Source organism: Chaetodon auriga, chromosome 19 (assembly GCF_051107435.1).
Source record: "Chaetodon auriga isolate fChaAug3 chromosome 19, fChaAug3.hap1, whole genome shotgun sequence".
In the NCBI taxonomy this organism is placed as follows: Eukaryota; Metazoa; Chordata; class Actinopteri; order Chaetodontiformes; family Chaetodontidae; genus Chaetodon; species Chaetodon auriga.
Window position 1 is genome coordinate 10,129,674 of NC_135092.1, and position 27,869 is coordinate 10,157,542.

Genomic DNA, 27,869 nt, shown 5'->3' on the forward strand with positions numbered 1-27,869 from the left:
ATTACACATTGTGCCATAACGACTCTACAATCAATATTTTTTTCATTTGAATAATTTTACTATGTTTAAAGCAGGGATGAAGCACAAGTAGAAGTATAAAGCTGCATAAAATGGCTATGCTCAAGTACAGGTACCCTGCATTTGTACTTCTTGCACAGCACTTGTGCAAATGTACACTGTTTCACTCCCTCTGCTGCGGGCTCTGCTCCGCTCTGTGTGTGGAGGAGTTGAACCCCACCCTCCTGCAAACAGGCAGCGGCACGGCGAGCAGAGGCAGAGAGGCAAAAGTTGCCTTCATGCCCGTCGTTTCCTCTTGTTTTGTTTTTTTTTTCTTCTTTTCCAGAGGACATCCACGGTCACATCCACTTTTTTGTAAAAGGTAGCTCAGCTCAGCTTTGTGGTAGGAAGTGGGCGTGCACTTTGATGTGACGGCCAAAAAACTGGAGGCTGACTGGCTGTTTATTTCTGCTGTGACAGGCTGGTAGATAAGGCAAATATTGGTAGGGACAATTCTGCTCTCCCAAAATATATGCAAACCTACAACCCCTAGAGGGACCATTACCCTTACCATATATAGGCCTACCAGATTATTGGAAAATACTGTGAAGGCTTGATTTCATTCCACGCTCCAGTACAGCTCAGACCCTAAACCTTATTCAGTAAACCTCAAATGGCAAGCGGATCATCATATTAATATTCCTGAGGAGGAACAGACTTGAATCCTTGGAAATATATGAAAAAGCTGTCCAGAGACACAAATATTAGACCTCTGCTCTTTGAAATATTTATCAGGGTCTATTGAGCTCCATTTAGGCTCAAATAAGATTTACATGTGATAGAGTTGTGATTAAATGAGAGTGGGACATTTTATGGTAGAAAAATAAGCTTGTCAGAGCTCTCTGGTGGACAAACTAAGTAATGGTGGCACTGTTCAGCATCCCTGTATTGCAGTTTCTAGTTATTTACCCTCCAGGACACAGGCGGATAATCAGCTGATAATATCACCCATGCCAATATATTGGTCAGGCTCTGTTATTAAATGTAACTTTCCCTTTGCAGATGATCTGCATGTGTTTGGAAACACATCCCCTTTCTTTGATTTTGGCCTGTCCAAAGCACAGTGGATACAAAGGGCCACTGTGTCACGTCAAAAATGAATTAACTGAGGGCGGTATAAATGTGCGTCAGCTGTTTTTGTGAATATATTTAGTGTTAAATTAGGCAAGTTGGCAGCTTTGGGAAAATGCTCCTTTAAGCTACTGAACAGACTGGATGGCTGCCCTGCGAAACAGGAGATGTGTGACTGCCACATCGATGGTCCAGGTTTAATTAATACATTTGCACTTTGCAACAAGGAGCAACGGTCAACATGCAGGTGCATCTGGCTCCACACCACCAACGGGGAAACACTCAGGAAGAAGAAGGGATGCAACCTGTTGCTTTTCCTCACCAAGAGACTCGAGCCAACACAACAAATGCACATAAGATAAGGCCTGTCTATGGTGAAAAAACAGGAATTTAGCACCAACCAGCCTTTTTTTTCATGGTCCAGGATTATAAATGTAAGCAGAATTCACAAAACTATCATATAAAATAGTCTCTTTAAAGCTGCAATGTTTTGATATTCAAGGTTCTCTCGTAAACAAACAAAAGATATGTTTATATGGAGTGCTTCACATCAACACTGCATCCTTAAGGTCAAACAAAAGAGCCGAATACGTTTACTTCCTCTTAAAACATTTGCAAAGCCAAACACTGGAAATACTGTCTTGTTTACATCCATGCTTAAGAGCTCCTTTCTCCTTGCTTTGCTGGGGCTCTGCTGCGTTAATTGGCACATTCCCGCCACCTGTGGATCAGCGGAATAGTGTGACTCCATCGGTAGGCATTGCATTACCCGTGTGCGCGTGCAACAGACCATGTGACTGCTTTTTCAGAGTCTGGCAGCGTTATTTTGGGTTTTACGGAGCATAACTTTACAGTTTTGGTTCACTCTCGTTAGCATCCTTTCCAGACACAGCAAGCTCGAAGTGAAAAAGCTCTTAAAAATCCCTGTACGCTACCTGGCTAGCGCTGAACAGCACACTGGCAAAGTTAGTGACTATCATAGCTCAGAGCTTAGCCACTTATTTCCCTCAGGAGTGAGCACAGACCAAAAATAAAGCTGAGAAGGAGAGTGAGCATTGGACTTGCATTAATCAGGTGGCCAGACACATGACTTCGAGAGAAGGCTAAAGCTGCGTCTGTGTTTGCTGAATATGTAAATACACGTTCGCCACACCAACTTTCATCGTATAATAATATGCCATTGACGTGTTCGCAGCTTATTTGCACTCAGCCAGAATCATAGGTGCTGCATGCAGTCGTCGTGCATCCTCAGTGCTGTGAAATTATCTAAATGTCAGGCTGAAACATTTGAACACCCCATCGCTTTAGAGTTACATAGCTAATTGGAGAGCTATTATCCTTTCCAGACCATTAGAAAGGGAGAGAAGATTTGAAATTACACAATTAGAAAGGACCTTGGCCTAGAGGTAAACCCCAAATTGCTAGAGGCACTTCAGCTGACAGTCTCAGAGTAAGAGTATGAGAACGGATCACAAGGCCGACGTCTTGTTTTTATAGCGGACAAATAACATTGTCTCAAGTAGAGTATCTATATCTAAAATCACATAAACCCTAATTTTGTTCTAAGAGTGTCATAAAGTTAAAGGCAGCAGTATACAACATAGTGCGGGGCTGTTTTTATTGCCATTGATTGGCCGTGAGAAACAGAGGGCTTTAGTGCGGAGTACAACCGGAGAGGAGTCCTGATTTACAAATGAAAAACTCTGATGTGCTTTGTTTGATGTACATTTCCTTTATTGTGGTGAGTGAAAGAAGTAACCTTGGAAGCAAGAACGTCGAACAAAGTAAGATGATTCACAGCCGGCGTCTTTTCACTCCGGCTCACAGTGAAGGATGTGTCTTCAACACTATGGCCCGTCTTCCCTCAGACCGCCACCACTGTCTTAATGTTAGCTTATAGCCACAAACATGAATCCTCAGACAAATACTTTTCCTGGTTTCACGTGCTCGAATCACTGCGAATCATTATGTTGAAATTTGGATTTCAAAAAGACAAGAACACACCCCTGACCCGTCCCTCCGTCACTGCTCTGCCCTCATCTATGCAGATGATTGTGTAAACTAATACACAATCACGCCATCATGTCCCGCCGCTGCTGCGGCCTGCGGCCTCTAATTGGAGCAGATTGAGCTGCTGTAGCATATGGCTCACAGCTTTAACAGGGCAAGAGCAAAGAATGGAAATGAACACGAGTCCTGGCTGCGTCACAGATTCACCAGCTGGTACAGTCAGCGTCATCTACACCCCTGCTACAAGCTTTCAACTCCATCTCTTGGGAGCAGGACGGCGCCGCGGGCCTGTGGGCCTCCGGGAGCCGATTTTTTAGTCAATCGTGAGAGGAGCATGTGCCATGAAGACCTGTCTTTATCTGTCTAAAATCATAATATTTGCACACACGTGCGTGATTTTTCTTGACATGGCAACTGTAGAAATGATGCCTGACCTGCAGGTGCTGTTACCAACAGATATCATCGCAGTGATGGAAGAAGTATTCAGATTCTTTATAAAAACTTTTGAGAAATAAGCTTATTACGCTAAAAGTTAGATGAGCCAATTGAGACCACTCACTATACGCCAATTACGAAGCTACAACCAGCAGCTGGCCGACTTAGCTTAGCATAAATAATAGATATAGGGGTAAACAGTAACACCCTGTGTCTTGTTTGTTTGATCCATAAAGGCAGCTTGTGCGGCTGCTTTCCCCGTTTCCAGTCTCTGTGCTAAGATAGATTAGCCAGCGGTTGGAGGTAGCCTTGCTTCATACTTACTGTACAAACATAAGAATGGGATCAATCTTCAAAATTACTCCATTACAATATGCTGCATTTAAACATTTACTTCAGTAGAGTGAGTACTGAAGCATTAGCTGCACAACAAATGTGTAGTAAAGGTAAAAGTACTTATGCAGAGAGGCCATTTTTAACGACTCATTAATGTGTAAGCAGCATTCAGTGTTGTAGCTGCATGAGGTGGAGCTAGTTTGAGCCATTTCATAGATTAATGTGACTCATGCATTGCAGAATTTTACAGTACAACAACATTTGAGTTCAGGCATCTTCGAAATTAGCTTTCCACCATTGTTCCTCGCCGTAAAGGCAGACTGACATCTCACAGCCCTGGAATTCTCATCACTGCGTCATTGTGTCCAAATCACTATTTTATCGGCTTGTCACCGGAGCAGCTGTTAGTTGACATCACAAATTATAGTGTTGCTTCCAGGTCTGGTGGAGACGCATTCATTCCAGCTTTTCATCGGCATAAATCAAAGGAAACATTTTGCTTCAGTGAGTGAAAATACTTTAATCACCCAAAATGTGTTTTTTTTCTTTTCTCAATCACCCATTATGACACTTAAAACACCCAATTCCTGTGAGTACCCTACAATCAAGTGCAAATGATATCAAGGAACAATAAACTTTCTGCTGTTAATTACTACAAATAAGAAATCATGGGTATCAGTTATTATTAGATTCGACAGTCGTGTGTTTGTGGCAGCGGGAGGAAATGAGAGGATGCCTTTTATGCCTCCTAATAAGCTTGCGATAACAATCACCGCTGCTTTAGTCACTACACTGACTGTTGTATCGGACGCCATTGTATGTTATATTCATAGTTCTAACATATTAAATATTAATTATGGACTTTGGAACATGAACAGAGGGTAGAAGCGCAGCTTGGCTCCAAAATGCAGACAGCGCTCTAGAATTTGGATATAGAAGTCTCCACGACAGTTTTCAGGCCCTTTTTCATTTTTTTTTGCATGCGTCCAACACTTACAAGCAAAGATCCTCACCTGGTGATCTGAACGTCCAGGCCTCGTCATCATCAAAGTGCGTATCCCCTGCTGTGAATCTCTCCCCGGGGAAAAAGGCGTGCGCCACGGTGCCCCCGGGCCCATCAAAGGGATATCCATCATTGTGGTCGGCCTTGGTGAAGTCGATCTGAATGTCCGCGTCGCTTCCTGCCACCTCGTGGAAGTTAAGCGGCGCGATGTCACTCCAGACCTTCAAGGCATAGTACATCAGGGCTCGAACAGTGTCCCTGCCCAGTAAGGCCGAATCCTTAGGGAAGGTCCTCACTCTGAGGGAAGGGAGAGGACAGATGTGTGACATGAGAAAGTAAGAAAAGCAGGGATTTCACTCTCAGGTGTTAAAAAGCCCTGCAGCTGTTTTCACACCTGAGCAACACTCACAGAGCAACATTTAAAGGGATCCAAGCTCCTTTAAAGTTTCACTGTCCAAGCTTTACTTGAAAAATTGCAATAAATGAATACAAACAAGCTCAAAACCATCACTCTTGATCTTTAAACTGCAATTTTAACCAAGCTACCAAAAACGGTTTGCCTCCTTTCAGATAACATCTTTCATGATTTCCAGCGACATTTTTTTTTTTTGTTATTATGTAGAGACTTCGGTGCCCTTTGTAGTTCTGAAGCAAAAAAAAGGGACGGAGGTAAAAATAGCCTGTTTTTTCTTTTTTCTTTTTTTTTGCTGCCAATAAAGATGACTCCTTCGCTCTGATTTTTAGTGCGGCTTTGACGTAGTTTATTACAGAAGATTGACTCAGGCTCCCTGAAGCAGGTTCTGACTCGAATAAATTGCTCCTTTTATGAAGAACTTTCCCCTTTGTGTTTGGAAAGAAAAAAAAAATTATGCAGTATGTCAGAGCCATGTGAGTGATGAATGAGGCACACACGGGAATCTGCCAGCTTCAGTCCTTCACTTTTCACATTTAGCTAAAGGGCTACCAGCGATCTGCAGGCTCTGGGCAGGTTCGTGTTAATGCGTCCAGGTTAAGGTTCCAAATCAGTGAAGCAGTGTTTTAATTTTCACTTAAATCGTGATCTGGATAAATGGGTTATGTCATCTGTTTACCTTCACAGCAGAGTCTCTTCACTTTCAGACATTCATTTGTTCATGCAAACAGTGTCAGTGTTTTAACACATGCGTCAAACTTTTTTATCCTTTGGGGTAAAACTGCAGTATTGCTGTGGCCGATCACTGCAGATTTTCACAGTGAGGTGGATGACGCCGCAGATATCAACAGGTGGTAGGACAGACTCCTCTTAGAAAGTGAAATACCGTCTGTCCCAAACACAGGGGTCATTCCATTTGAACATATCATAGTTAACAACTGCCAACATGACTACACACTTGTGTCAACACGTCCTATTAACCGGACATTGCCTGCAGTGAGACCTCGACTGCATGTTCCAGGTCAGCAGCTACCTGCAGCTGAACTTCACTTAAAATTCGTGGGGAAAAAAAAAAGGGGGGGGAAAAAATGCCCCCTTCAAGCTCTACTGACAAGATAAGTAAATCTATCCAGAGAGGTTGTAATCTGTGTTCAGACCTCTTTGGAGGTTTGTTTATCCATCTTTAAGCCTTTATCCCGACGACCTGCTGGCATTTTCTTCTTCTTCCTTTTTTTTTTTTTTTACATGATAGGACAACTTCTGAGTCACAACAACTTGTGCTCGCCACCAGCTACATTTCAGACCTTTCATCCCCGCGTGAGCCGGAGCGGCAGCTGTTCCGACAACGTAGCTCGTAGCTGACGTTGACCAGACCTTTGCTGTCAAAGTCAAACTTCTGAACACCTGCTGGAGGAGCTCACACCAGCCAGATCTCTTTAATCTTTTCGCTCGCTTCTCGAGGCACGCTGACGCAGGTTCACACATTAACGGAAGCTCTGTCTTGTTTATCTCGGTTTCAGATTTGTTCGCATTCATCACTGCTTACTTTTTATCCACTCGTGAACGTTGGATAATTCATCTTGTTATGCACACACACACACACACACACACACACACACACACTTACATATACGTACAGCCAAGCAGACAGACAGTTATTCTTCCCTCCCTCAGCAGTCTCCATTTGTCTCTCTTGAGTTGTTGAGTTGCTCTCTTTCTCCTGTTTAGTTAATCCTTTTTTCATTTATTGTCTTTATGACTCACCGTCTGTGGTCATATGGATGTATGTGTGTGTACAGCGTGTGATTTTTCTCGTAGGTGTCTAAATATTGTAAGTGTTGTAGTGTTAAGTTTTGCTGTTGTAAGCATTCTCCTCCTTTTTCTGCGTTCAATCAATCTCTGCCTCAGTGACAACGGGTCCTCGAACAACCAAATATGCATTTTTCTCTTCAATTTTATGCAAAATTTCTTTTTCTCCCACTATCAGGCAAATAAGGAAATAAAGCAGATATAATTTAATGGGTACTTTAAGTGGCTATGATCAATATTTTCATCTTAACAATGGATCATTTGACTTCTTGTATGTGAAACGACCCACTGACGAACACACAGTGACTTCTCATCCTCACACACCCAGCAGCTGCCCTTAGTAGTTTTAGTGTCTTTCAGCTCATTGTTTTAGTTTCCAGGTGGAGATTTTATGCCACAGCAGGCAGCTATTTTCAGCAAAAAAGGCCCTTAAATCCCTTGTTGTGTTGTTGGTGAACAAAGCGTAGCGTTTAGCTGCTAAAGAGCCAGATAGTTCCCTCGGGGGCTGTTGGAGAAGAGATTGTGCCCCTGTCAGTGTTTTATTTATGGTAATTGCAGGTTTAAGTCTGTCAGTCTCTCCTCAGTGACAGTCCATAGAACCACCGCCGGGTTCTTATTCTTACAGTCATGACTAATCCTTTACATAAAAAGCATTGAAGATGTCCTATGAATGTGATTCGGTATATAAATGTACAAAAAACAGTAATGGAGATGACCATTACCAGCCCTTTACTATACAAAGGAAACTGTCACCTCTCACATCACTTCTTTCCAATAAAAGCTTTTGAAGGTCATCTTGATAGCATCCATAGTTTCAGCCTACATTAGCAGATGCTCCTGCTCCTCACTGCTGCGCCCGCTTTAGCTGCCTGTTGTGCTGCCGCTACCATGATGTCTTTAGCACACCCAGTGATGCGAAGGAGTCCATTAGTGCGGCTAATTAATGGATTAATTAGCGAATATGTCTATGTCAACATGTTGTCACGAAACACATGGACGGCATTAGCAACGTTAGCTTAAAGCAATAAGTAGCGGGAGTTTGAAATGAGTTTTAGCTCATTAAGATGCAAATTCATGCAGCAAGTCACTTCAGAATCTAATCAGATCACCTGCTCTGTGGGGAGACCTGTGGTACACAATAAGTATGTTTTTTTTTTTGCGTTGATTTGTTCACAAAAATGTGCCTACACAGTCCACTTATTCATACTGACAGAGCATCTGACCCGCACAGCAAACCGCAGTTAGCCAAGGTCACCGCTAATGGCTCAACCTCCACAGACAATTCACCTGCTTATTAGTCCTAATTCAGACGGACGAGGGTGGGTGATTGTGCACGTCTGTGTGTTTGTGTGTGTGTTCGGGTGAATGTTGATGAGAGCGAAAAAGATGGAGAGGCAGAGTGCTTGATTTTGTCAGGGCGTAAGTATGTATGTGCATCCAAATGTGTGTGTCAGCCTGCGAGCGTGTGTACGTAATTGTGGACAAGTCAGCCAAGGTCAGAGCGGTCCTGCCCTGCATCTCCGATGAACCGATGAGTCCCAGGGAAACTCGTGTTTGGCTAAGGAGGCTACGGCTGCATCAAAAATGAACCGGGTGTCACGTGTCTGTGGTGCCTCCTTTACATTTGGTGATCATAACAGAGCATGGCAGCGATCGTGTCAGTTTGTCAATATTCCACCATGATTTTAACAACCTCATTGATTCTGATTGCATCAAGTGACCAACAACAGTCAGATCTGATGTTTATTCAACAGCTTGCCCTCACACCAGTACAGTATATTTCATGCATTTTCTTCCATTCCACTACGGCTTTACATATATATATTTCTGTCCGCCGTTGAAACAAAAATCTGTTATTTGTCGAGAGAAATGTAAAACATGCTGGGCGACTATTTAATCCAATTTAAAACGCTTTAAATAATTCAGTGTTTCTGAGGCAAGACATTTTCTGTCCTTTATGGCACAACACAGAGTTAGTTTTAAGGTACAGCGCAGTGTCTGAAAATGGAAATAGAAAAGTGTTTTGGCATTTCTTTGTATGCCACAGGTGAACTGAGCAGGTATACCTCATATCAACCTTCACGTGTTCTTTCCCTTGACACAAATAAGCAGCACATTTTCTTTCTTTCTTGATGGAGCTTCTGCATGATTTCAGCCTCTGATTTGAGCTAGGCTAACAGCTTTAGCTTCATACTTACATACTTCATGCTTACAGACATGATAGAGGTATCAAACCTTTCATCTAACTCTGCAAGAAACTGAATAACCGTACTTCCCAACATGTCAAACTATACTTTTAAGCTACAAGTGGTCTCTCTTCCTCTTTTGCTGCATGCTTGCTGCCACACCAATCATCTAGACTGTACATATTCTGTATTTAGAATAATCCATTCCAGGAGAGTTGGCTGACTGGACTACATCAAAATACTATGTTGTGCATGCGCAACTCTTGTGGAACTCTAATTGGACTGTTCATCTTCGTGGCTAACGAGTCAGACTGCTGATGACAGTGGAAAGCTGCGGTGAAGTGTTTGTGGGCGATAGGTTAATGCAGTCACAGGACATATCTCTGCAGGGTTTTTTCCCAGCTCAGCGCTAAAAGACCGAACTTGTGGCTCAAGCTGATGACTGTGTGATCATGTTTATTTTCTTGAAATTTCATGACCGTGACTGATGAGCTGTTTGAAAGTGATAAGCACACGAGCTTGCAGAGTTTGGAGAAAGTGTTGCGGAAAACTGCCGATGTAAGAGTTTTTTGGTGGCAACATAAAGCAGGAATCATCAGCGGCTGAGGCCTGTTTAACAGCAACAGAGCTCCTGAGTGTGCATCATTGACCCACAAATAAATATCTGAGAACAGAGTGTGCTGTCAGACGTTTCCACATCAATCAAATATAATACCTCCATAAAGAACTGCTTACATCAAAGAACACCCCGACACTACTGAGCAGGCAGACTGTGAATCTTTCGCTATGGTGCTTAACTGGCAAACAGAGGATGGAAGAGGAGGAAACGGCATAAGGATAGAAGCAATGTTACAGACTGATGGGAAGGAAGAGCAGAGAGATGATTCTACATTAGTTGTTCATTTGATCAACTTTGCAACTTTGAGTATTTGTAATCTTGCTGTTTTATATTTCTCATTTAACAATGAGCTCTTCTGTTTATTATATTTGAGTAGGTGTGTTTTACTGGGCAATCAAAGCAATATATGAAAGGGAAAAGTTCAGTATAACGAGGTCTCTAATTTTAAACACATGATAGTTTTTAATCTGGGATTAAACCCATAAAGAGAAGCTATTTTTCACTGATAGTGAAATCAGCCTTTGTGCAGATACCATTTCCACAGAGGTAATCAGACCATAACGTTTTTAAAATTTGTAAGCAGCAAACAACTTTACGTCTTGTAAAGTAGGATGTGCTTGTTTCAGAGATATTGGATTCGTGGAGATGTTTGTCTCTCTTAATTTCCCTTGTCTGAAGGGGAAATGTTCAGTTCACCAAGTTGTAAGAAAAAGCTCGCTATTAAATGGATATAAACACAGGCTTTGGAGACTGCTCAAATCATTTTTGAATCAATAGGAGGACGGCGATGTTTTGCAATGCATTTTATGTGCAATGCATTATTTGGGCAAATTAATGACAGCCTCGTCTGCCGGTAAAAAATCGTGCAACGGCAGGAAGAATGGCAAATAAATCCTTACATGCACACATAATACACAATGCATCCTTTCAATAGGCTGCATTTCTATTGCACTAGAACAGAGTGAGATTAATTTCCCTACAATCAAGATAATGGATGTAGCGACAAGTTAATGTAATAAAGCTTCCAGTTATCATATACATAAAATGGCTGTGGAGATCTTTTTCACAGCTGTAGAGAGAACGTGTGCTCAAAGGGAGTTTTACATCTCATCCGACAAATGTAAAACTTCCTTTATTGAAAATGTGACCCTTCCAAACTATGTTATAAATACGTAATGAGGAGACAAATTAGTTTTGCCATTACAGACTCTGTTATGCAATATAGTCTGGCTGGTTGAAATCTGAGGGAAAACAACAGTCCAATTACAATATGTTGCTTTTTTTTTATATTGGGATAGTGCTTCAAAACAGTGTCTGGGTTGGTGTTTTCCCTCACAAGTAACTTTTAATTGCCATAAAAGTGTCTGAGCACATCTCAGGGCCTCGGCACTTCACCTACTGCAGATGGATAAAAATGTGACGCGAGAAGGCAAAAGGTTTAAGACTGTGCCTGAGAGTGCAGTGGATGTTTCTGAGAGGGAAAGTGATGATTTTACACCTCGCAAAACAGCAGGCGATAGTCCACAGAGAAGCGAGCAGGGAACCATACATTTTTCACATCAAATAAAAAGCCTGGATAAAAAAATGCTTTCATTAAAGAAACCCCCAAAAACACTCCCGAGGCAGCAGCTCTGTATAGAATATCAATGTTTTACTATGTTGTGCTATTGATAAACCACACCATATGGAAACCTCCGAAAATGTGACTGAATCTGAAATCAAAAAATAATCCACAGGTGTTTATAATAAAAGCACGCAAAATTTACCATCTGTTCCGTGGCAGGAGCTCCAGGCTGAAAGAAAATCTACAAAAGACACAAGGCCTATATATCTCAATTTCCAGCCAAACTTGGCCGAGAGCTGCGAGTAGAAAGGTGGCTTCACTGGACTGAAAAGACTGCTGGAGTGGGGCTGAGCTGAAGGCACCGTAAGACGCGTGATTGGCAGGAGGAGGATGGGGGGGTGGAAGGAGCGAGAACGAGGGAGCGAGTGATGAGGAAAAGCAAAATGTTCCAGTCATAAAACAGCAGGTCTTCGCTGCAGTGTGCACGCTGGTCCCCTGAAGCAGATGTTGACTCTGTACAACAGTTTTTGGGTGCTGCAGTGTGATGCTGGATTGCTGCCACACGTTTTTTTCAGGTCGCCTTATGACAGCCCCCATGAAATCATATCTTGACCCAAAAAAGAAAGTCTGTATCTCAGACTGAAAGCCTCCAGCGGGTGGATGTGGGGGATTACTTCAACAAGGCAATGCCGCAGGGACAGGGAGTCATCAGGTAATTTATTATCAATACGCCATAACCATCCTGCCCCCCCGTGACAAGTGATTCATCCCTCTGAACTCAACCCTCTGGCAGTCTGATCTGTTACTTTGCAAACCAGTGTGGAGCAGGAAACTCAATACTCTGCGCTGAAGAAGCTTGCTCCCCCCAGTTGATCCTGATCCAGCCCATCACGGGGAAATGCGTTTATTCTGGACGATTCTGCACCCCATAATTTACATCCAACGCCAACGTTCAGTGCCAGCGGAGGAAGTGACGACTCCTTCATGTGGCCAGGCAAAAAGAAAAGTAGTATCCATGGTAGAAGCACCAAACATCAATGAGTAAATCAGCTTAATCTGAGCAAGGCAGCTAAATCAGGCAGGTAACCCCTGTGGGGTTTGAAGTGGCGCGGACAGGAGGACAGTGGAGGCTGATGGGAATATCATTTTGCAGGTATTTGGCCAAAGACCAGAGAATTGGACAAAATCCAGCACTGACCTGATGAAAAGTCATGAGATCGCCAAAGTTGATGATATCAAAATCTAAACGTGCGGACTGACAGACCCACATTGCCACCCCTATATATATATATATATATATATATATATTTCAAATAAAACATTTGTTCTGTGCCTTTCATGCTGAATCTGGCAAAAACAGAAACTTCTTTGAGCTTTTCCTCCTCTCCCTGAATGTAACTGCTGATGTGTGAACCAACCACGCTGATTTTTAGATCTCAAACACTTCTCAAGATCAGTCGGAAAGCAGACGGATACATGTTTTTTAAATCATGACTCATATTCATCCTGCTGCCTCATCATCCACACCATCTTCTCTGAGCTCTACTTGATTTTCTATTCTGCTTTTACAGTAACTACCGCAGCCCCCTCACTCCCTCGTGCCCCCACAGCCTTCTCATCGTTCCTGCTTATCGACCTGTTTCTTCAATCCTCCAGTGCCCTGATGTCCTGCTTTCCCTCCGCACGTCGCTTCATTCTGCTTTTCTTCTTTCCTACTTTAGATCTATTAGCCTCCAGAGTTCATCGTTCCTCTGCAGGTTGCTTCAGCTCATCTGACCTTGATTAACCAGTACTTGTACACAGAACAGATTACTGTCACCTTTGATTTGTACTCATATTGCCACTTATAAGAACAAACCGTGACATACTGATGACTATAAATATGTATATTATAGGTTTTTTCCTGTAGTTCCTGTGTAGAAACTACTGGGTATTGGTAAACCAAACCAAAAAAAAAAAACCCTTACCCATAAAAGCAGCTTGTCAAGTTGTTAGCTTACAGTACCGGCATCATTTTTTATTCCAACTGAAGCACTGTGCATACACTTGCAAATCAAACTTACTTTCTGATAAACTGTATTTCAGCATCAGATATTCGGAAAGCATATCCAAGCCCTTCACAGCCCACCTGTCTGTTTCAGTGTGTTCCTGCTGTCAGGTACACACTGCAGCTTGTGGCAAGGCAACGGCGCGCTAAACTGAAAGGCCGTGCTGACCTGGCAGCTGTAAACACCCTGCCTCTCATCTAAACAAAGGCAATTCAAGCACTTAGAGCCATAAAAAGGGCTCAACACAAGAGTGTGCAATGAGGAAGAATAAAACTGAATAAAAATGATGACAGTACAGTTCCACTGTGTTCCTGTGGTTACTATATATATCGAGGGACACAAATCAACTTTACCCTACATATAATGCTCACAATTACAATGCTGTGCTGTTGTGTTGCAGGTTCACCACCTTAGTTCACCGTTTAGCATGCTAACATTTGCTAATTAGCATTTAACGCATGCATTACTTTCAAAGGTATTCTGTCATGAACTAAAGTATTGGACTAATTGAAATTTTCACCTAATGATGACACTGCATAAACAGCAAAGGGATGAAAGTTATTACAATTCATCTTGAGCGGGGCATGAATGCAACGTATCAAAATTTCATCCCATAGCTGTTGGGATATTTCCATCTGGACCAAAGTGGTAGACCAACAAACTGGCAGACTGACATTGCCATCTGAGCAGCCATTCCTCTAGCAACGGTTCAGACAATGCACTGTTTTGTTTAAGGCTGGGCTAGTTGTGTCAGCACAACGCAACACATAATAAAATAACAAGGGATGGTCTTATTTTCCACCTGCGAAGAGCCATGCAACTCAAAGGGTCTGCATGCGCAGTGATACACATACTAGCACTGACTGCATAGTGCATCATTTCAATTGGTAGTAAGAGAATAACTGCTCAGTCACGCCATTAAACAAGTGAGTTCAAGACTGACTCCTTTCATCTGCAACAGCGCTGTTGGCTGGAATCTGGGAAAGGTCGCTGCTTTTGAATGGGCAAAGAGAGCAGATTTTATCAAAAGTTCCGGCCTGACTGTCATGACTTCGGTCTAATAGCCGGCAGACTGAGAAGCGCTGACCCTTACACCTCTCACCAGCAGGAAGAGGACAAAGAGGGAGAAATCCAGCTTCATGTAGAAGTGGGCCGTGTGGGTGTGTGCGGCATGTGTTCTTCTTACCGTATGCGTGCATCTGTCTGTTCATGGTGCATGCGCTTGTGTGTTTGCATCTACTGTATTAATGTGTCTGTCTTTTTGCCACAGGGGCACACACATATTACACGAATTGGCTGCAACACCAGCTTAGATCATCTCCTTGCTGAATCACCCTCGGTAGCGTGTGCGAATAAGCAAAGGCCAACCATATGCTTCACTGCTTCTTCCTCTGCTGTCTACCATGAAGCTGCATCCTCGACAGATGGTACAGCTGCGCTTAACATGACCGCATTATTTTACCATGTACAGTATAAACTGCAGAATGACTCTGTGACAAAGCTCTTTATCTGGAGGAATAATACAAATGACTTTGGCCTCCGAGAAGAACCACAAAGATGATGATGATGATGATGATTCCATGCAGCACTTTTACTGAAATTTCACAGGTTTTTCTAATCATTTCACATCTTATACACAACAACAGGAATTGGTTTCATCATCTGAGTTTCTTTAAGGTGTCTCTAAACAGCATCTAATCCACCCAAGGATGCACAGATGGCAAAAAAGAAAAAGTGAAAATGTGATGGTTTATGACGTAAAGCTCCCTGTGTGCTGAGAGGGACTGAGCAGAACTGTTTAAGGCTCAGATAACCTGGTCTCATTTGAGATTGAACGATACTGAAACACAAACACTGAAACACTGAAATATGCATTTGTACAATGTTATACTCATTATGTCATTGTACCTTTAAGTCTAGTGATTTGTTTCCTCCAGCCTTGTGGGATGAATTGGAAACATTTTCAGCAGTAGTTGGTAACTTCCTCTACTTGTTTTCAGCGGGTTCCAACAGTTTTACACCTCGCTTATACACAAAAGAAGAATCCTTCATTTTCTGGAGGAGCGCGCTGAGCACTTAAAGTTGGAGAATGTTCATATCTAAGCTCAAAAATGCTGGAAAGCGTTCAAGGAAAGTTACTATTTGATCTTACAGACAGATATGAGCATGGCATAAAGACATTTCCAATCAATTTCCACCACAAGAACTTTCTCGAGAGACCAGAATCCTTTGGAGGAACCCAAACGGTTCTGAGAGCTACCTCGGAGGAATTACCCAGTGAGAACCACATATCTTCTAGGGTTTTTCTTCTGTTTGCATTAGCACCATCAACAGCTATGCTGAAGTTACATTAGCAGGCTAACAGATAGTACAGCAGTGTAACTTATGAGCGACATACAATAACAACAACGATAAAGCCTGGACTTCACCATTGGTCCATTTGTTAGTGTTTTGCCATTTTACACTTTACCTGGTCTTCTTAAAAATGGCGACTGCTGATGTTGCATTGGCTCAACCAATTGTTCCCAGTTCTTGCAGTGTGGACACAATAAAAATGCAGATTCTTAGAATTTTGAAAAAGTATTTTAACGCCCAAAAAGTCCCTGCTTGGGGGGGTTGTATAATGTACTTTGCAAAAGTACAGGATCTTTGGGGATGGGCCTTCCAGCGGTTGAGCACCTGCAGCATTTTAGTTCAGCCACACATTTAAAAAATCTAATTTGCTTCTTCAGAACTTGGTGGAAAAGCAGACGACAATGTGCTGAAGGACCCTTTTAGTTCCTTGCTTGGGACTAAAAGTTCTGGGTACTTCGGATGGAAATGCGGCTTAAGTGATTAGTACCTTATTATGTGGTCGCCAAGCAACAGCAAGATACCTCTAACTGCCAAAAAACACATTATGATCAGGTCCACTGACTCAGTAGTCTCATCTATGCGAAGCAAGCTTGAGCATTCAGTACTGCTGCAGACGTAAATGGTGACTGACACTGATTCCTGGATGATCCTTTTTTTTTCAGGTGTGACCGTAAAGTGTCCAATATGTTGTGTATTTCATGTATCCCTACCTCCATGATAGATGCCTCTTATTCCATTTGTTCTGAGGCGTCAGGCCTCGTTTCCTGCGGCCCACTGTCACCTCTGCCTCCGAAACATCTGGCAGAGAACATCTGGGCGTTTTCATTAGACCCAGTGTGGCTTGGTCTGAAGAGGAGAGGGGAGGTCATCATTGTGTAACATTGTGAAACGGACCAATAGAGAAACATTAATTAAGCATAATTAGCATAGCACTGTAAATGCAGCTTTATTTATTCAGTTTTATGGCAGCTGGAAGACAAAGATATTTAACACACGAATACAGATTATGCTGTGTAAAGAATGTATTGGAAGACATGCACCACGATGGTTCAACATCTGTTTGTAAATGACTGTTTCAGTAGCTGTAACTCAAACTGCATGTCCTCATGTACATACATATGTGCGTGTGCAGGGGATTAGGAGTGGCTGTAGAGGCCATAAATCATACATGCCCTGTACGATACCCTCTTACAAGCACAATCACACTCTCTCACACACTACTGTTTGGGCCATAAATTATACTTGCTCACACACACTCACCACGACGCACTCTGAAAACCCTTCACACACACTATAATGCTTTCTGCTCGCCATGGCTGTGTACATGAGATGGAGCAGTGCTGTGGAGGATAAAGAATGATACTGCTTGCAGAAGAAAATTGTGGTGTGTGTGTGTGTGCATGCATGTGTGAGGGTGACAAAATGTCCTGCATGTGTGAGAAATGATGTATACAGCACGTGAGGGCAAATATTAGAAGGTGTACAATCAATGTACTGTTATTCTGTTCTGCACCACTATTATCAATCACATCTATGTAGTAGACAGCAAGCCGTCTGTGCAACCCACTGCCATCAAGTACAAAAGAGCTGAAATTGATGTTAACTCTCTCTTGTTCAACGGTTATTGTGTCAGAATGGCTCTGATTCAACACAGTGGCAGTTTCTAAAGCCATAATTTCTGTTTTTGTTGGTTGGATTGCATTATATTGTAGGGCATACCTTGTATTTTCTTATTTTCTCTGTAGTCACATAGTAAACACACACACATAGTGCTTCCAACCATCCAAGCACTGACTCTCTCACATAATCCTCCCATAAACAAACATACCGAAAACCCCGGTCTCCTTCAGCCCCCCAAACTTCTGCATGGCTTTGATGGCCTTGGTCAGGGCCTCCTTGGTCTGAAGCTGGCCAGTCACTGGGTCAGGGGGCGGGAGGTAGCCAAACTTACTCAGCCAGTCCTGGAGGGGACACAGAATACACATGAGTTCAAGAGTCATCCCAGGCATTTCAGAGACTCCAAGTATCCCAAAGCTGCTGTGAGGATCTGACACCTGTTCCTGTTTGCTGCCTGTGTGTCTGCACGTATACTCAGGTTCTGCAAGAGCTGATATGTGGACACAGAAAAAGGACAGGTACAACTGATAACATGAATAAAGGCTGCATTCATTTAGGTGATCTAGCTCCAGGACCTTGGTACTATGCGTGTTGGCTCATTGCTCATGGCGTACTGGGCCACTTACACACAACACAGCCATAATTCACATTATTAGTAACACCTGCTCTTTGCCTGTTAGGACAATATAAAGAAAAGTGTGCTGGGAATCCCTTTGATGTTGTCTAATATTGTACAGAAATTAAACCATACTTTCCAATAATACACATATGGACATTAGCCAAAAATCATCACACACTGCTGAGGCAAGTGAAAACACTGGATTAGAGTTGCGATATCATGCATGCGTGTTTCATTTCATGAATTGATTTTCTGAATATTTAAAAGGGCATCAGCAAAAAAAATGAAAAAAAAAGGAAGAAAGGGAAGTAGAGAGTGGAGGAAGTAGAAATGGTCTGTCTGTGATCTCCAGAGGTTTTTTACACGGCAGACTTTTTAACTTGCTGTGTAAGAAAAGCACAGGTGTTACTAATTACATCAACAATGGTTTCATTCTATTCAAGTGTCCCAGCAAGATCATTAATTTCAGTATTTACGCATGTGCTACTCCTTCTGTGACACGCCAAAATATCTGGTGTAACAAAGGGCCTATTCATCAGCTTCCTGCTCATGTTTCCAACATATTACTGCTGGATTGCTTTCACAGCTTACGTGATTGGTGCTGAAGAGTCTTCCTTCGGTTGATAATACGGTTTGGGACATTTTATTTGTATTCGAGTTGCGTCAGTTTGAAAGTGAAAACTATTCGTTTCCTGAAAGATTCATTTTCCTTTTGAGTCAATCCCCATATGTCCCACCCTCATCCCTGTTGTGGCTCAATCTAGCTGCTCCTCTTTGTGACACTCTCTCTCTTGCTGTTTCTTGTTCTGTTCTCCGTCTCCACCCGACCCAATCTGATAGCCGCTCTGACAAGTGTTTATAATGGGTTTTTGATGAGTGCTCATCAGAGATGAGTGACACATATTGATAGCAGGGCGACTGCTCTCCAATGACGAATTCCATTCACTAAATGGTTGACTTCAGGTCTTAAAAAGCTGCCCGTGGACTGATATTTGCCCCCTCATCCATGCAGCAGATGGAAAGTTTGCAGAATACAGATGACCCCAAGACTCATCTGGCATGATGAGAATAAAAACTACTCTTTTTTTTTAGTAGAGTACAGGAAGCAGAGGGAAAAGGATGTGTGTGAATAGACGAGAAGAAGGCTTTTTACTGTTTTTCAAAAAAGAAAATGCAAACGTGTCTGGATTTTTCTAATAAAAAGGATATCAACAAAAATATTCCCCCTTTTTTTTTTTTTTTTGCTTTCTCTTACCTGAAGCCTTTTAAACTGTGGTGAAAAGTGTCATCTTACAACAGGAAATGCAATGCAGGGAAATTAAAATCAGGGTAAAATCTTCCATAAATGTTGAGCCTTTACCAAAACAGAGGTAATATCATGCCAGTGTGTCCATCTGTATGAGTGCTGCATTGTCTTAATATGTCTGTGCTCACTAATAGACGTGAAGGGGGTCTCAAAGGTTTTTGTTTACTGTGAGCACAATGTACCTAACCATGCCCCATGTTTATACACACTACCTTTTATTTTAATGTCCTGGTAAATGTCGGGGCAATGGTCCTCTTTTCATTTACTAATAAAGCTGCGATGTGATGATGTGCTTTTAGCATCTGCGCTCACGCCAGGTAGTTGGAACCTGGCTTAGATACATAAAGGTGGTTGAGGTCTGGTTTATGATTGAGGCATACTTTAAGTATATGACCATGTTAAAAGGTGAGGGGGAAAAAAGAGAATTGAGAAAATTAATGGTGGAAAAAGAAAATTGTGGTTGTTGTAGGAAAGCTGGGAAGATAAAAAGGAACGAAGTCTGAGCAGCATCAAAGTGTGATACCGCTGACATGCAGTGTATGTGCGCTCTGGGTCGAAGGCATTGGGATTCTGGTGCAACTTGTGCTGAGCTGGAGGTTATAGCAAAGCACTTTAAGGTTCAAAAGTCATCTGCCCCGCTTTTCAGTCATTGAATGATATGTCAGCATACTGAATGCTTTTTTCCATGTCAGTCACAGCTCAGGGTCAGCTGCAGAATAACATCCCATGCAGCTGCTATAGATTCAGCATCTTGCTCAAGGAGCAGCTTGAATCCAGTCCCTTGGATAATTCTACTTCACCACCCTGTTACAGCTGAACAGAATTTTTACTGTATGTGGTCCAGATAGGAAAAAAAAAAAAAAATGGATGGTACAGCGGGTCTGCTTAGCACAAATACAAAATGAAGAAAACAGACACACTATGCATACAAGCACGCTAGGCTTGTTTGTCTTAGAGGACCTTTTGGACAACATCTGATCAATTTCTGCACACCAGTTGGTGTGGAAACTAAGAGAGCTTCAATCAAATCTTTGTTGGTTTTAAAACAGCAAAAGGCAAGGCAATATGTGCTGCACCTTTCAAAAACAGAGGCAATTCAGAGGGGTTTGCATCAGGCACAGGAACACATTTATGGACATACAGAATGGGAAAATAATCAGGAAGTGTAAATGAAATAAAATAAAATCAAAAACAGGTAAAAGAATGGGCAAAGAGTACGGTTTCAGTGCAGTAGCGGCATAAAAATTAAAGATCATTGCTCATTTCTCGTAAAAAAAGAAAATCCACGCCAGATGATGGCTGGAGTTTTGGTGATCTGCTGCTGAGTATAATTTAGACTGGGTGTAATTCATACGACCATTGAACAGCAGTTTTTGTAAGATATGCACACACAGGGGTGGCTGTGGCTCAGGAGGTCTGTAATCAGAGTCAGGTTGGTGGTTCGATCCCTGCCTCCCCCAGTCTGCATGCGGGAGTGTGTTTCAGCAAGATTCTGAACCGTGATGGCTGCCCCATCAGTGTGTGAATGTGTGAGTGAATGCAAACGCTTTGAACAGTCAGAGGAATAGAACAGTACTATATAAATGCACATACATACAAATATATAAACAACTGAGAGGCATGTACAGGATGTAACAAGTCCCTCTGCAACAGTCAACAGCTTGTGCAAACCACTGCGAGTGCTCAGAACAAATGTACAGTAGTAAAATGCGAGCGACGATAGGCCTCATTTGATTACACTAGATTCCAGTGGAATAAGAGGAAAAGAGAAAGGTATTGTGAGGCGAGGGCAAACATCTCGCTCTCATGCAGAGAGAGAAAACACTGTATACGATGAGGGGCTGACGCAGATGGCTGAGGCTCCAGTCGTCTTTAATCATGCATTATTAAGACAGGCAGACACACAGAATGATGTCTGACACTCCAGTATTCCCATATTCTTGTACTTCAAATGAGAGGCGCGTGTTCAGTAAACATGCTCTGCCAAAGCCTGCTGCCTTTTCACAGAGCTTTTTCTGAACAATCAAACCTCTCTTTGTAGTACGCTGATGTGTTTCAGCTGCTCTGCTGTGGTCGGCATAAAAGTTTCGACACTTATTTCTGCTTATTTCGTGTCCAAGTTGTAGAGCGGAACCAAAGAGCGACTGATTGGACAAACAAGCAAAAAACTATTCAAAAGACTATATATGAGATAAATGTAGAGGTAAACGGAGAAATAATTGTCCTTGACACATTATTACTGGCTACAAGAAATGTAGAAAAGGCCGGTTTAGGAAGACATTATTTCCAGATAGTAGCACAGAATCAGACAGAAAAGACTGAGAATCCACAGCCATGCTAGCGGCCCTGTGAGGCTGCACATGGGCACAGTGGTGCTTTGGACTAAATGCTAATGTGAGGATGCTAAGATGATGGCAAAGCTAGCATGTTGATGTTTAGCCTTCAAAGCATTAGTTAGCATTGATAAATATAATAGTTACAACTCATAATCCCATTGTACAGTATATTTTATAAGCAGTACCTGTAGAAATTATCCTCATGTTCAACATTTCTGCATAATTTACAGTCGAAAGCCAACATTCAGTGCCCAGAGCTCGAGAGTTCCAGTTTCTATGTATGTATGTATAACTATCGCTTGGCATAGTAACTATAGTTACTGTCACTGGCTAGCTACTGGGCGTAAGACGGATGAAAAATGCATTAAAATCCGAAAAGATTCAGTAAACTCATTATTGAAGGGGGGTGCAACCTATTTTTTCCCTACTAATGCCACATCGTGAACAACAAATCCGTGTTGAAATCAGCAGGAGGAGAGCTAGTTAGCTGTTAACAGTCGGTGGGCTAATAGCACCAACAGAGCCATCGCTTAGGGGAACATGAAGCAGGAAGTGAAGGACTGAATTTCAATGTGGTTTACATTCACCTCAGGACGGTTAAAATACTTCGTTGGAACAGTTCCAGGATGGTGGTGAAAAGCCAGTCTGCCAGTCAGTCCCTGTCAGTGCAAACGCAGAAACCAGCATAAGCTTTATTTAACAATACAGGAAATCAAGAGTCACTACACACAATCCAAGGTCTTGCAGAATCATCCGAAATCAGCACTCGGTCTGCTGATTGGGTTGTTTATCAGAAAGTGGTGTGTCATTGCGGTGTGTGTGTTTGTGAACACAGAAGAAGGTTGTTGTTCTACGCTGTCAAGAATCCCAAACTCTGCCATTTATCTGACTGTCAGGACTGCCTCCTGCTCAGAGAGGTGACTGGACAGCGACTGTGACTGAAGCATGGAAGAAGAACGGGTGAGTGAGTGTGTGAAAGCCAAATACAGTCAGAACTTAAGCCCCCAAAACACTCAGAATAGACACACAATGGAGAAAAAGGTGAGCAGACGTGGGGGTGGGGTGGGGTGGGGGGGGGGGACTGAGGGAGATAGACCTCTGATAAAAAAAGGGCTTCTTGAGTCATAAGATCCACTCAACCTCAAGGGAGCCGTCTGTTGTGCAGCCTTGTAAACATCAAACCAAACCACTGACTATGATTTCACACACCACAAGAGAGAGAAGGAGTGTGTAAATGTGAGTCACGCATGAGCTGCATGAATAAGATGGACCAGAAAGAAGAAGAAGAAAACACACAAACACGTGAAGTGCCTCCCATGATTCCTATTGGCCTCATTCCACCTGACCGCCCTGAGAATAGATATATGGTCTTTCGGGGCATGTAGGACAGCGTGTGACAGGTAGTTTCACTTCCTGGTGTGTGTTTTAATACCAACTTTCATGGAGACGTTAATCAATAAAGGGGGAGTGTTTGCAGGCAGAGTCTACCGCCAGTCTGGTTTAATAAGTTCCTGTGGGCACTTGGCTACTTTTTTCCAGTGTAAAAACATGTTTTCTATTGAAGTGGCATGAATCCAAGCTGACCGCAACTCTTTAACAGCAACTTTTCAAGCCAACAAAGGCAGCATTTGTACTAAAAAGCCAGATTTAAGGGTTTAAGGTTTCAAAATGTAGACTCACCGCATCTCAATATACAGGCCACTGTGGAATTCAAGGAGCACAAAAGATTGAAAACCATGAGAGTTTATAAGAAGGTGATTTCATGGTTCACGCAGGAGTTTGAAAAACAAAATTCATTTGAGGGAGTTTAATGATGAGAGTGCTGGCAGAATAATAGGTATTGATCAATAAGGTTAAAGTCTCAGCATTTACTCTGCATGCACCAATAAAGACTGGCTTCTTTGGGAGGAGTGAAAAGAGTCTTGAGGAGCATGGAGCGACTAATCATCTTAACGGGATATTTTAATCAACTGATGGATTCCTCGACATCAGCGCGAGGGGTCGTCATGCGAAAAGACGGCGTGACAGCGCCGCTGAGGCAGACCGTGCGGGCTGAGCGATACCTTCAGGTGGACAAATGAGGAAAAATGCAACTCATCGCTCACTTTTTAGCAACATGGATGACATTCTTGGCCAGTCTGTTTCACTTTTGTAAACATGTTCATGCCCCCCTCAGGATGAACTGTAGGAACTCTGGTGATCCCTCATCTCCCCCTCTCTCCCCCTCCCTCACTGACTCAGTGTTGCTCCTGCACATCCTGGCATGAGTCAATCAGGTCAGTAAGTGAACATGACTGGAATCAGTCTCCTACGAAACAAAGAAATGGGGGGAAAAGAGGGGAAGTAGCAGAGTGTGAAAAGGGGTAGATTGACGAGAGGAGAGCGGTGAGTTAGCAGGAGCAGCTGAGGGACAGAAAGGTAAAGATACGCTCGTCAGCCGGTCGTCTTTATTGCTCGCAGGTCAAGGAGTCGGGTGGACAAAAGGGAGAGGAGACCTCAGACGGGAACAATGAGTATCAGATAGACAAGGTAGGGATGTAAAGATATCACACACAGGGCTTATATCTTGTACTGGACAGGAGGATTACCTGCACGGTGAGCTACAAAATGTGGAAACTGGTTGAATTAACATAATAATAACAGTAATAGACCCGTGTTGAGAATAATCAGAATTATCTTAATTAAAGTTTTTTTTTGCATCTTTAAAATGTTTATTTGGAGGATATTAAAAGAATTTGGTTGGAACTCAGTCTGCATTTGTTGTGTGATGTGCGTTGGAAGTGCAGTTGTCTGACACATTGCTGCTTTTTCTGGGGATTTCTATCTGCCTCTTAATGAGACACTTTGATCTCCCCCAGTTGTTTTAATTTAGAAATGAAGCAGTACGGAAGAACAGCAGCAGCAGGGCAAAGATGAAAGAATGTGGAATACATAAAAATATGCAAAAATCAACATATTAAACAACAGCATTTCACGATTTTACACGTTCGAAAAGGACGGCGTTGTAATATTAGTTTTAAAACAGAAAAGTAAACAGAGGAGGATTTCTTGTTCCTCGTCTCATCTGCTCTTTTATTCCTCTTCAGACGATTTGCATTACTCATTATATTTTCTCATTTATGTGCCAACATGTGCATCAAACACATCAAACAACTTAGTTCTCAGATTAGTGAGACAGTTATGCAATGACAGACAGAATTCAAAAGGATTCATGAACTCCGTGAATGTAAACAGTTAAAAAAAAAACACAGCAGAGAACTTACTGATAAAGACAGTGATTATGTAACATCATTATATTTCCTATCGTTCTGACTACTGTTCACTGCTTCACTAAGCTGGTACACTTTCAATTATACACTGCTTTTCACAGGGTGGCTGCAAAACACACTGCTACAAAGTGACAGGGAGCCACACAGCAAACAGCATGCCGCCACGTACTGTACAAACACCAAACCCCCTAACAGGTTAGTTTATGACCGCACGGCGTGTAATTTCTTATTTATCATGCCTGCATTTTTAGTCTTAGTGCTGCTGTCTCAGAAACAGCACGTTCGCTCACAAAGAGAAATGTATTTTTAAACCACATGAGAAGATAAAAGTGTTCATTTTCTCTCCAACCCCTGCAAACACATACCGAGTATACCGCACTCTGGGTAAGGATTGGTCTAACAGAGTCAAACCGAGACCAGTATGAGCTGTCAAAAGCAAAAACTTTACAGAAAATTTCAAGTTCAAACAGGGAAAAAGTTATTCGGCTTTTTTTGATGTGTTTGTTTCCCTTAGATGTGACACCGGTGTTCACAGCGTAAAGGCCACATGTGGTTTTGCTATATTCATACACATACATTCGTACACGTCCACATTTTTATGAATTAAAACATTTAACCATCTGTCTTGTGTGGGTATGCAATGCACCAGCTATGCAATAATAAAGGTCATATTATACTGTGGAGCCTTGGATTCTTCTTTATGGATTGTGAGAAAATACAGTCAGAAATACTGGATAGCTTCACCTCCTCTAGCCTCAGAAACAGTATTTAAATGAAACAGTCTGAGTAGGGAACATCACTATGTAGTCTGTGGCAGGGGGCTGGGAAAGCATACTGTATTGCTTAAAAGCAGAAAGTCAGAAAGGTTAGGAACCACTGCATTAGGGGATATTGCCACTTAAGTTATCAACTTAGAAACATTAGTGGAACTAATGCTGTGGTCAGTCCAGGTCTCACCCATTTAAACATCCAAGAAAATGCAAATCAACAAGTCAGCCATGAGCGTGTGCAATACAATTCTTCGACACAGCTCCGGAGCGCTCCGTTCCAGTACACGACAAATCCAGTTTGTATTTTAACCGCGCTTCTTTATAAGAGCGGTTGAAAATCAATCTGCACCAAATTCTCAGTTTTGTTGTGCTATAATTTAATAGCTCTCACACACACACATGCACGCAGGCTCTATGCTTCCCAGCTTTTCTCGTACAGTACTCGCACAAATTGTCAATGGGTATTATTAAATCATCCGAGGTTTTGTTTGTTCTATTTCATGCCACATTATCTGTGAAATAAAATTTGGTTGCTCTGAAATGCTGAGCCCTGGTCACTGTAATCCCATTATACAGTGAGGACTACAGCAGGTAAACGGCTGGAAGACATTTCTTGTTCTGTTTCATTTCGGCGTCTCTTCCTTCGCTCCTTGTTTTCTGCCACTGTTTTCTCATTTTTGCTTCATCCTCACGGACTCGCAGCCTCTCTGAGTGATACTAAACCCTGAAGACACAGAAAAAGACACTAAGAAAGTCAGCGAGGCCAGAGAGGTGAACAAAAACCACTGAACAGATCACTCTGTGTTTAACTCAACTGCATCCTCTCATCCTCCTGTTACCGATTAAAGCCATTCCAACATCACACAACACATCCTGCCAGATGGGGTGAACCCTCTTCATAATTCCCCGAAAGGTCATAGTTCACCCGGACATCCCTTCAGCCTCTGCATAAAGCTCAATCTGTTTCATCCTCCCTGCCTTTGAGCTCCTCCGTTTGACAAAACCTCCCTCTGTTTTTTCCCCAACGAACAGCTGCGGAGTCCCGTCAACTTCTGCCGTTCTGACAAGAAATGAGTCACCAGGACACGATTAACCCCACTACCTCACCGTCTCTCAAAGTTGGATGAAGTAGCAGTGGCCACTTTGGTGTTTACATCGTTGTTTATTGCCTCAGGGACAAGGGCAGACCTTTAAGGTTATGAAGCGGTAAAGTGCAGAAGTGTGTTCATCCAGCAAATGCTTCTTCCACGGCACTTTCGTACTGACATTGTATATAAGGTAATACAGGAAATGCTCCAAAGCTCCACCTGAGGTTTAAGAAAGTTTATGGAAATCAATCACACGACTCATTCCACACAGCAAAGGGTAGGAGTGACCTTTAAGAAGAGCTCTCAAGTGATGAAATGATTTATCACGTGTGCTCAGAGAAGAAGACGAGGATTCAGCCAGCGTCTGTCCCATCTATCTTTCTTTTTTTTTTTAAAATAATATCTCTGGGAAAAATTAAAGGTGCCCTGTGAAGATTTTTTTTGTAAACAAACTTGTGTTATGTTTACATTGTGTGTTTCTTACCAAAAGACATTGTGTTTTTCCTTCAGGTCATGCAAACATGTGTTTACAGAGCTGATTTTTTTAAGCATTTTAAATAATGATTTGTTTGCACCAACTTGCTTGCTACCATTTGTTGGTGCTGCATCTGATCATGTGTTATTGGCCTCAACTGTCAATCAGTGCAATACCATGACAGCAGGGATCGGTTGCTTTGGGATGAGCTGTGGAGTGTGGAAATTATAAAAAAAAAAAACTGGCTTAAGTGGAAACGAAAAGACAAACAAATGGAGCAAAACTGAAGGAAAAGTTTGCTGCCAGCTGCAGAGATACACCAGCAAGACATAACAAATTGTATAAAAAGGGGAATCTGGTACGACAGCGACAGTGCAAATCAGAAAAGATGCAGCGAAAGCAAACCGAATCAGTGCCAGCTTTACTCCTGTCATTTGCACTCCTGACAAATGCGAGAAAGTGGTGCAACATCCTTTATCCAAAG

General features: G+C 42.4%; 1 protein-coding gene across 1 annotated transcript in view; it reads right to left on the minus strand.

Moving 5' to 3' along the window:
* Positions 1–27,869, minus strand: part of mmp17a (matrix metallopeptidase 17a) — a 69,361-nt gene that overhangs the window by 15,306 nt on the left and 26,186 nt on the right. Inside the window, exons 2-4 of the mRNA XM_076757332.1 lie at positions 17,734–17,866; positions 16,616–16,751; positions 4,923–5,209 (exon numbers count right to left, since the gene is read on the minus strand). Coding sequence (XP_076613447.1) covers positions 4,923–5,209; positions 16,616–16,751; positions 17,734–17,866 — 556 coding nt within the window. The remainder of the gene's footprint in view (positions 1–4,922; positions 5,210–16,615; positions 16,752–17,733; positions 17,867–27,869) is intronic.